Source organism: Entelurus aequoreus, linkage group LG03, assembly GCF_033978785.1.
Source record: "Entelurus aequoreus isolate RoL-2023_Sb linkage group LG03, RoL_Eaeq_v1.1, whole genome shotgun sequence".
Taxonomy (NCBI): domain Eukaryota; kingdom Metazoa; phylum Chordata; class Actinopteri; order Syngnathiformes; family Syngnathidae; genus Entelurus; species Entelurus aequoreus.
In genome coordinates this window covers 10,413,545-10,425,285 of record NC_084733.1, presented here as the reverse complement: position 1 = coordinate 10,425,285, position 11,741 = coordinate 10,413,545, and the positions used below count along the sequence as shown (strand labels likewise).

The 11,741-nt window shown below is 37.1% G+C and overlaps 1 protein-coding gene across 1 annotated transcript; it reads right to left on the bottom strand.

Annotated features, from left to right (window-relative positions):
* Nucleotides 1-6,587: 6,587 nt before the first annotated feature.
* On the bottom strand, nucleotides 6,588-11,351 carry LOC133645480 (gastrula zinc finger protein XlCGF8.2DB-like). Its single transcript, XM_062040323.1, has 2 exons — nucleotides 10,781-11,351; nucleotides 6,588-8,986 (listed from the first exon to the last, which is right to left on the bottom strand). Exon 2 carries the CDS (start codon nucleotides 8,944-8,946, stop codon nucleotides 7,819-7,821), a length of 1,128 nt encoding a protein of 375 aa, XP_061896307.1. The 5' UTR covers nucleotides 8,947-8,986; nucleotides 10,781-11,351; the 3' UTR covers nucleotides 6,588-7,818.
* Nucleotides 11,352-11,741: the final 390 nt, after the last annotated feature.

Below are 11,741 nucleotides of genomic sequence, written 5' to 3'. Positions count from 1 at the left end.
CCAGTCTTTAAAACAAATATATATATATATATATATATATATATATATATATATATATATATATATATATATATATATATATATATATATATATATATATATATATATATATATATATATATATATATATATATATATATATATATATATATATATATATATATATATATATATATATATATATATATATATATATATATATATATCTGTATATATATATATATATATATATATATATATATATATATATATATATATATATATATTTATATATATATATATATATATATATATATATATATATATATATATATATATATATATATATATATATATATATATATATATATATATATATATATATATATATATATACATACACTACCGTTCAAAAGTTTGGGGTCACCCAAACAATTTTGTGGAATAGCCTTCATTTCTAAGAACAAGAATAGACTGTCGAGTTTCAGATGAAAGTTCTCTTTTTTTGGCCATTTTGAGCGTTTAATTGACCCCACAAATGTGATGCTCCAGAAACTCAATCTGCTCAAAGGAAGGTCAGTTTTGTAGCTTCTGTAACGAGCTAAACTGTTTTCAGATGTGTGAACATGATTGCACAAGGGTTTTCTAATCATCAATTAGCCTTCTGAGCCAATGAGCAAACACATTGTACCATGAGAACACTGGAGTGATAGTTGCTGGAAATGGGCCTCTATACACCTATGTAGATATTGCACCAAAAAGCAGACATTTGCAGCTAGAATAGTCATTTACCACATTAGCAATGTATAGAGTGTATTTCTTTAAAGTTAAGACTAGTTTAAAGTTATCTTCATTGAAAAGTACAGTGCTTTTCCTTCAAAAATAAGGACATTTCAATGTGACCCCAAACTTTTGAACGGTAGTATATATATATATATATATATATATATATATATATATATATATATATATATATATATATATATATATATATATATATATATATATATATATATATATATATATATATATATATATATATATATATATATATATCTATATATATATATATATATATATATATATATATATGTATATATATATATAATGCTCTCCTTTCAGCCTCTAATGTCTGTCTCTGGCTTTGTATGGTTGTGTGTAAATGTGTTTGTTTTTGTTGTCTTACTTACTAAACTCATTCTCCTTCTATGCCACATCAATATGGAATGCACTCCCAACAGGTGTAAAAGAAAGTACATCTCTATCCTCCTTCAAAACCGCACTAAAACAACACCTCCAGGCAAATTCAACCCTTGACTAACACCCTCCCCCTTCTACATCCCACCTCCCCGGATTGTAAATAACCAAATGTAAATAATCAAATGTATTTTTAATGTATATACTTGTTGCTATCTGAACTCACTATGTTCTCTGCTCGCTGTACATATCCTACCAAGTCAGACCTACACTGTTTCAATGCCCATTTCTCTGATGATGCAATTGTTGATGACTGAAGTGCTGATATCAACCAAACCCTCCACATCCCACCCCCCGGATTGTAAATAATGTAAATAATTCAATGTATATACTCTGATGATTAACTTGTGTGATGACTGTATCATGCTGATAGTATATATTTGTACCATGTATTTATTACGCCAAGTTGAAAAACTTATTCGGGTGTTACCATTTAGTGGTCAATTGTACGGAATATGTACTGTACTGTGCAATCTACTAATAAAAGTTTCAATCAATCAATCAATTGTATGTTTGTGCCATATGTCCCTTGTTGGTTTGACCCGAGTGGGGTGGTTTGGGTTTTAAATCAGTCAAATTTGACCAGAACACAACACAAGGGTAGAATGTATACTATCCATGTATAGAGAAAAATACTTCAGGCAGTGATGTAGTGGAGGGAATACAACTTGCTTGAGCCCACTGCAACAAGCCAGCTATTTTGACTACCACATTCACCCAGTGTTGTATAATTGCAACAATTATATAACAAGCTCTAAATTAAATTTGATGCATCCGTTCCACAATGACTACATATGTACATGCTCTAGACCAGTGGTTCTCAAAAGGGGGTATGCGTACCCCTGGGGGTACTTGAAGGTATGCCAAGGGGTACGTGAGATTTTTTTTTTTAATATTCTAAAAATAGCAGCAATTCAAAAAATCCTTTATAAATATATTTATTGAATAATACTTCAACAAAATATGAATGTAAGTTCATAAACTGAACATCAAATCAAGTAGGCTATTCCATTCATTACAATGCAACAATGCAATATTCAGTGTTGACAGCCAGATTTGTTGTGGACATGTCCCATAAATATTGATGTTAAAGATTTCTTTTTTTGTGAAGAAATGTTTAGAATTAAGTTCATGAATCCAGATGGATCTCTATTACAATCCCCAAAGAGGGCACTTTAAGTTGATGATTACTTCTATGTGTAAAAATCTTTATTTATAATTGAATCACTTGTTTATTTTTCAACAAGTTTTTAGTTATTTTTATATATTTTTTTCCAAATAGTTCAAGAAATACCACAACAAATGAGCAATATTTTGCACTGTTATACAATTTAATAAATCAGAAACTGATGACATAGTGCTGTATTTTACTTCTTTATCTCTTTTTTTCAACCAAAAATGCTTTGCTCTGATTAGGGGGTACTTGAATTAAGAAAATGTTCACAGGGGGTACATCACTGAAAAAAGGTTGAGAACCACTGCTCTAGACATTGTAATAACAACCAAAAAATATATAAAAGACATTTTACTTACTTGAATCTGATGAATCCAGTCCAATGAAACAACTAGATGTTGTTCGAAGGAAACCTTGAGAGGTTGTGTGAGTTCATGGCCAGAAGGCGTGACTTATACACAAATGTACGATCCAATAGCCTTGTGAGACTGAACAATAGGACCCAATGAGTATGTAAATGTGGTAAAAAAAAATATAAATATATATATACACTACCGTTCAAAAGTTTGGGGTCACCCAAATAATTTTGTGGAATAACCTTAATTTCTAAGAACAAGAATAGACTGTCGAGTTTCAGATGAAAGTTCTCTTTTTCTGGCCATTTTGAGCGTTTAATTGACCCCACAAATGTGATGCTCCAGAAACTCAATCTGCTCAAAGGAAGGTCAGTTTTGTAGCTTCTGTAACGAGCTAAACTGTTTTCAGATGTGTGAACATGATTGCACAAGGGTTTTCTAATCATCAATTAGCCTTCTGAGCCAATGAGCAAACACATTGTACCATTAGAACACTGGAGTGATAGTTGCTGGAAATGGGCCTCTATACACCTATGTAGATATTGCACCAAAAACCAGACATTTGCAGCTAGAATAGTCATTTACCACATTAGCAATGTATAGAGTGTATTTCTTTAAAGTTAAGACTAGTTTAAAGTTATCTTCATTGAAAAGTACAGTGCTTTTCCTTCAAAAATAAGGACATTTCAATGTGACCCCAAACTTTTGAACGGTAGTGTATATATATAACAGATTGTTTTTTAGGATGGTTAAAGGTAACGTTGTAATTTGACAACAAGGGGTGTTACAGGGTTAAGGGAAAGGTGTGAAGAATTAACTGACTTTAAAATTGTACTGTTTCGACTTGCCCTCTTTTCTGTCTATTTGAAAATGTCAATAAAAAGAGTTGGATTAAAAAATGTATATAATGCTTTGTGTCCTACGTGTTCTGACTGTAATAAATAATTCACCCCTACACAATATCCTACCCTAATACCCCACTGTGCAACATTACCCTTTGAGTGCAATACGTCCGACACTGATTGTTATTGTTACTTTATGACTCTGGTACTCTTGTTTTCTTCTGTATATTGTACATTATTTTGTATATTGTTTTGTATATTGTACAGGATTGCTTATTGTTTTTATTGGATAGTAGTCTGTTTATTTCAATTCTTATCTTTCATCCTTATTACTTGATTGATTGATTGATTGAAACTTTTATCAGTAGATTGCACAGTACAGTACATATTCCGTACAATTGACCACTAAATGGTAACACCCGAATAAGTTTTTCAACTTGTTTAAGTCGGGGTCCACGTTAATCAATTCATGGTACAAATATATACAATCTGCATAATACAGTCATCACACAAGTTCATCGTCAGAGTATATACATTAAATTATATACATTATTTACAATCTGTCCATCTCAGATTAGCTCGAGCCCAGCGAATCCGGCGGCGTTTGTGGGTGTTGTTGATAAATGGTTTTCGCTTTGCATAGTAGAGTTTTAACTTGCACTTACAGATGTAGCCACCAACTGTAGTTACTGACAGGGGTTTTCTGAAGAGTTACGGAGCCCATGTGGTGATATCCTTTACACACTGATGTGGCTTTTTGATGCAGTACCGCCTGAGGGACAGAAGGTCACGGGCATTCAATGTTACGAGCAGTGATTTCTCCAGATTCTCTGCTGGTTGAGAAAATGTTGTTCTTAAACTGTTCTACAAATTGGTCACATATTTGTTGACAAAGTGGTGACCCTCGCCCCATCCTTGTTTGTGAATGACTGAGCGTTTCATGGAAGCTGCGTTTATACCCAATCATGGCACCCACCTGTTCCCAATTAGCCTGTTCACCTGTGGGATGTTCCAAATAAGTTTTTGATGAGAATTCCTCAACATTCTCAGTCTTTGTTGCCACTTGTGCCAGCTTTTTTGAAACATGTTACAGGCATCGAATTCCAAATGAGCTAATATTTGCAAAATAAATTACGTTTCTCAGTTCGAACATTAAATATCTTGTCTTTGCAGTCTATTGAATTAAATATAAGTTGAAAAGGATTTGCAAATCATTGTGTTCTGTTTTTATTTACCATTTACACAACATGCCAACTTCACTGGTTTTGGGTTTTGTACATGGGTTCGCTTTTTGCTATTATTATCATGGTATCAAATAAGTATGGAGAATTATGTAAATACATAGGTATCGTTGTCGACTATTGAAATTGAGATATGGTGACAATCCTCCATGCCAAGGTTGCTTAGTGCCTCTGCGTAGAATACGTCTTCTCTGTTTAGCATCTATGTGCACTTGTTTAGCATGTTTTGGACTCCCCACCACACTTACAAGACTTTAGCTTAGCATCTTTAGCACATTTACCATAATCATGTTCTCCTCCACACTTTGCACATCTTCGTTTCTGTTGACATTGTTGTATTGGGTGTTCCGTTCTTTGACATCAAAAGCACCACTGGCACCCATCGAGGGTGGATGCTCCCCTTTCCTCTCCCTTACCTCTCCTGCTTGCTTCTTTGTCCTGTCTTGTCTTAACTTTCTTGTTGCCTCTTTTTGCACTGCTCTCCAAATCTAAACATTGGAAGTATTTAACTGGCCTAAACGAAATTGACAAGATCTTGGGTTTGGGGGAACCTGCTTGTCGTGACGGAGCGGTTGTTGCTGGACACGCGACGGACTCTTGGGAGAAGAAGGAGTGCCGCGTGCCTGGCGACCCTTTCAGTCGAGGACGTGAAGATATCCACCTATTGGGAATTATGACAACAGGACATCTGCTGATTGGAGTAAGCGTTGCTCTGGTTTGTCGACCAATTGGAAGTTGCTGGCAGTCTTCAAAGTACCCCAAAGCTGCCACAAATGATTGGAGGATGAGGGAAGAACTGTGGACACTCTTGTGATTTGGATCACATCGGACTGTCTGCCCCGCAGGATGAATTTGAGGACCAGTCATAGACAATTTAGAGTGAAAAGCACATTTTTTTTCACTCGCATACAAAACATTCTAACTTGGATTGTTTCCCTGGCTTCGAGACTCTCCCGGCGGCGAAGACACAACAAACTCCCTTCTTGTCTCTCATGGACACACACCTGTTGTTGTTGTCTTTGGACTAACGACTGCACGACATCAAGGCCGCGGAACAGAGACACGTTGGCACGCTTACACACATGCATGTATCCACAAAAAATATATGCCACACACACATACCCCACACCCCCATCCAACGCCCTTGACGCGAATCCCTTAGGGATGACGGACGGCTGGGCAGCGCCTGAAGCGCCCCTCTGTTGCAAGTCTTGAGATGTATGTTGTAATATGTATATGTGCTTTGCTATGGAGGTTTTTTTCCCACTCCAGACTGGGCCCCCTTAGGAGCCCAGTCTAGATTGATATTTTTTTACTCATCCTCCCCCAGCGTTGACCTTTTTCCCATCTTTTACAGCGTTCCTGTTCTGTAACCCTGTACACTGTTTGTCTAATCTTGAACGGGTGTGTGCTGAAGACAAAAGTTTTGTTGTACTTGTGCAATGATAATAAAGACCTACCTACCTACAATAGTTGTCAGGTTCAAACACCGATGACATCTATTAAACAGACAAGAAGCAAGGAATCAAACAGAGACAGGATTCAATTTGGCTCAATGAGAAACGCGTAGACCTGCACCCGTGTACAGTGTCGTCCCACGCTCTGACGAAAGGTTGCACGCCTCCTCTTTTATTTGGACTTTCCCTGATTACATGGCAACAGCTGTTTCTAAAGGAAGGGGGGGTCGTAAACAGTCGTTGCCCTCGGTCACAAAACAGTACAAAGAAAAGATGCCTGGAGCTTGCGTCAGGTCCTGCTTCTTCTCTGCTTTGTAGATCTCGGGGTCAAGACAAAATATTCCTGTGGATTACAATAGATCAAAGAAACCGACGCCTTCATGTCGCTTCCCATCGTACACAGTGGAGTTTTACAAGCCTTCTGCTTGGTAAGTCAAATCAAATCAAATCAACTTTATTTATAAAGCACATTTAAAATTTACCACAGGGGTAGCCAAAGTGCTGTACAATGGGCAGGTTAAAATAATACGAGAAACGAGCAAACACAACACAACACAAACAGAACACGATAAAAAATAAATAAATAAAATATAAAAACATAAAAACAGGTTCACAGCAGGTGTATTATGGGGCGCCATTGCAGGATGGATATCACTCAGTGTTAAAAGCCATGGAATAAAAGTATGTTTTTAAGAGAGATTTAAAAACAGGAAGAGAGGAGGCTTGCCTAACACTCAGAGGTAAGTCGTTCCAGAGCTTGGGAGCAGCAGCAGCGAAAGCTCTGTCACCTCTAAGCTTCAGCCTTGTGTCCGGGACCGTCAGTAGCAGCTGATCGGCTGATCTTAGGGATCGGGTGGGGCAGTAAGGCTGAAGGAGGTCGGAGAGATATGTTGGCGCCAGGTTGTTTAGACATTTAAAAACAAATAAAAGGAGAGATAAGAGAGGTAAGATCAAAGACAGTTTTTGTCCTCTCGCCGGGAACTCATGGCAACACAAAGTTTTGTGATAACTTAGATACAATTATACAATAGATTCCCTCATTTTGTCATTCACAGCTCAGCAGACATTGTTTTATCAAACACCAGTCAAATTAATAAACTGACACTTGTCACACCTCTACTAATCTCAAGTCTTTTAGCATCTTTTATTTCCCCACCTTTATTCTGTTGTTACTTTATCCATTGCCATTTCTAGTGGTGCATTGGAAATTACTCCTCTCAATGCTGCAGCTGCTTGGTATTGGTATTGTTTTATTCTGAACATGGATACAGTTACAGTGTACACATCACATATTTACATCCCGCCATGTCCAAAAAGTAGGAAGAAAGAAAGTTTATATTGACGTATGTACTTAACTGCAATAAAACCACAACACTAAAAACAATATATACAGTAAATGATAAAAACATGACATTGGGGGCGCGGCAGTGCTGACGGCGAGACACAGCTGGCAGGTTGTCACACAATGATGTCCAACACGTTACATGCTGTGATGTTGTTAGAAAGTCAGTTTTATTTGCTGCTGCTGTTGTCACCGGCACACTTGTGTTTCTTACACTGGTACTTAAAAGAGAAACTTTCACCACACACGCTGCAACTCAACACTTTCTTATCCGCGTGCGTTCTCATGTGCGCTACAAGTTTTGCACGCTCGTAAAAACTTTTGTCGCAGCTCGAGCAGGAATATGGCTTCTCACCCGTGTGCGTTTTCATATGTAATTTCAAATGCTGTTTCAGGCAAAATATTTTACTACAAACCAAGCACATCAATGTTTTTTCTCCGGTGTGTATTTTCATGTGTCTTTTCAAATCTTGATTTTGGATAAAGCCTTTGCCACAGACTGAGCAGATAAAAGGTTTTTCACCGGTGTGTATTCGTGTGTGTATTATCAAATTTGCTTTCTGGGAGAATCTTTTACTACAAACCGAGCACATGAAGGGTTTGTCTCCGGTGTGTGTTCTCGTGTGTACTTTTAAACATTGGCTGTCTACGAAACCTTTACCGCAAACCGAACAGATAAAAGGTTTCTGTCCGGTGTGTATTCTTGTGTGTTTTATCAAATGCTGCTTAAGAGAGAATCTCTTAGCGCAAACGGAGCAAGTGAATGGTTTTTCCCCAGTGTGTACTCTGGTGTGCACTTTTAGATTACGACGGTGATTAAAGGTTTTGTCACAGTGAGAGCATTGAAAGTGTGTGTCGTCAGTGTGACGTGTCTTATCAGCTTTAGAGTCGTCATCATCCGTGTCAGGAGAGTGTGACATGTCGTCACTATCTGACAGTGGAGCGAAGAGCTTGTCTGCTTGTGATTCTCCACAGTGGTCTCCATCAGCTTCTGTTGAGCTGCTGCTTGGAGGCTCCACCTCTCTCTTCTCCTCACTTTCACTTTTGACCTCATCATATTCACTCTTCACAGGGACACCAATCCCTGGGAACTCCTCCCCAATCCCTGGGAACTCCTCCCCAATCCCTGGGAACTCGTCCAGTCCTTCAAGATGCTTTCCCTCTTGACCGATGCTGTGTTCTTCTTCTTCCTCTTTAATGTGAAGCGGCTGTGGCTCCTCCTCCTCCTTAATGTGGTGGGGATGTGGGTACTCCTCTTCATTTTTAAGGCGAGGGGAATGCGGCTCCTCCTGCTCCATCCTGGCGGTCCCACTCCTGCTGCCCAGTCCTCACAGACGTCTGCAGGACACAAGAATACAAACACGTGCTTTAGAAACAGTGGCGTGCAGTCACTAGAGCAGGGGTCACCAACGCGGTGCCCGCTGGCCTGTTCTAAAAATAGCTCAAATAGCAGCACTTACCAGTGAGCTGCCTCTATTTTTTTAATTGTATTTTTTTTTACTAGCAAGCTGGTCTCGACATGTTTAATTCTAAGAGACAAAACTCAAATAAAATTTGAAAATCCAAGAAAATATTTTAAAGACTTGGTCTTCACTTGTTTAAATAAATTCATACATTTTTGTACTTTGCTTCTTATAACTTTCAGAAAGACAATTTTAGAGAAAAAATACAACCTTAAAAATGATTTTAGGATTTTTAAACACATATACCTTTTTACCTTTTAAATACCTTCCTCTTCTTTCCTGACAATTTAAATTAATGTTCAAGTACATTTATTTTTTTTATTGTAAAGAATAATAAATACATTTTAATTTAATTCTTCATTTTAGCTTCTGTTTTTTCGACGAAGAATATTTGTGAAATATTTCTTCAAACTTATTATGATTAGAATTCAAAAAAATTATTCTGGCAAATCTAGAAAATCTGTAGAATCAAATTTAAATCTTATTTCAAAGTCTTTTGAATTTCTTTTAAAATTTTTGTTCTGGAAAATCTAGAAGAAATAATGATTTGTCTTTGTTAGAAATATAGCTTGGTCCAATTTGTTATATATTCTAACAAAGTGCAGATTGTATTTTAACCTATTTAAAACATGTCATCAAAATTCTAAAATTAATCTTAATCAGGAAAAATTACTAATGATGTTCCATAAAATCTTTTTTCAAAAAGATTCGAATGAGCTAGTTTTTCTCTTCTTTTTTTCTGTTTAATTTTGAATTTTAAAGAGTCGAAATTGAAAATAAACTTTGTTTCAAAATTTAATTGTCATTTTTTTTCGTGTTTTCTCCTCTTTTAAACCGTTCAATTAAGTGTAAATATCATTAATTATTGATAATAACACAGAGTTAAAGGTAAATTGAGCAAATTGGCTATTTCTGGCAATTTATTTAAGTGTGTATCAAACTGGTAGCCCTTCGCATTAATCACTACCCAAGAAGTAGCTCTTGCTTTCAAAAAGGTTGGTGACCCCTGCACTAGAGGCAGGGGAGGCGGGGCCTCACCTGCCATCATGGAAAGAAAAAAAATGTAAAAAGGAAAAAAAAATTAGCCCCCCCCCCCCTAGAGGGGGGGGGGGTTACCCACATATGCGGTCCTCTCCAAGGTTTCTCATAGTCATTCACCGACGTCCCACTGGGGTGAGTTTTTCCTTGCCCGTATGTGGGCTCTGTACCGAGGATGTCCTTGTGGCTTGTACAACCCTTTGAGACACTTGTGATTTAGGGCTGTATAAATAAACATTGATTGATTGATTGATACCAAATCACCGAACTTTAATATTTTTGACTCAATAAATAAAGTGTTTGTATGTTCTCTATATCCAACATTATGTATCAGTCTAATTGATCTTTTTTTGTAACACGGTTAACGAATGTAGCGCACATTTGTAGTTATTCCCCAATATTTCTGCACAATAACTCAGATATGGTAACACTAGCGAGCAGTAGAGAATATGAAGTGATTTTTGGCCCAGGAGGTATTTTGCTTTATTCATTATTGAAATGTTTTTTGCCAACTTATGTTGTATGTTTTGTATATGAGATTTCCAGTTCATTTTATCATCTATTAATACTCCCAAAAATCTTGTTTGTAGTTAGTAGTTACTAAACATGTGAGAGTAAGAAGTAAACAAACCTGTTCTGTGCAACACAACTTGATGCTTCTTGAAAACAGCGTCCAAGTAGTTGATGTTGTCGCTCGTTGTTTTCATTTGTTGGAGAAACTTAGTTAATTAATTAACCAGCACGCTCAGCATTTGTACTTTACACATGTTCACACAATCCCAACACTTTCCACTCAAACTGGTTTACTAAATTAGCGTCGTGTTGACAACTTCCGTGTATTTTTGTTAGCAGCTAAGCTAACTAGCGAGCTAATCTAGCTAGCAAGTTAACCTAACCTGAGTCTCCAGCGTTCACCAAAATCGAGTTCATCCTCGCACGAAGAATAAAAAAAAGGGTCGTTTTTTTCATACGACTGACGACTAAGTGTACACGTAAAACATTAAGGAATTAATGCCGACTTTAACCGCACTGCTTCACAACGAGCGAGAAAGAACACAACTGACGTAAATTGACATGGAAAGACGTAAACCTTGCGCATGCGTGGACGTTCCCTTAACTTCGGAAGTTGGGAGCAGGGGCTGGGAATGAGGTAAAAAAAAAAAAAATACAACAAAATAAAAGACAACACAGAATAAAATACGACAAAACAATAATCATTGCTACTCTAATAAACAGTTTAGTAAATGGACTGCTTTTTTTGTTTCTGCTTCTTGATAGTGGTAGTGTATGACGTAGCGGCTGGCTGCTGGGTGTTAGCCAATGACTTTGGCTGGGGGCGGGACTTCCGGGAGAGAGATAGGGAAGTGACCATAGACATCTTATAAGGGTACGCAGCATCGAGCGCTACTGCCTACTGGCGCTGACGAGACGCGGGGCCGCCATCTTGGAGTGGTGATCCGCTCCACTCAGTGCAATTCATTTGGCAGGAGCAATGAACTGTCAGCGCATTTCATTCATTTTACCTCACTGAATACCACTGATTTTCACGCGGTTTTTTTTTCCATACTGGTTGGTTGTATGTAGGGATGTCC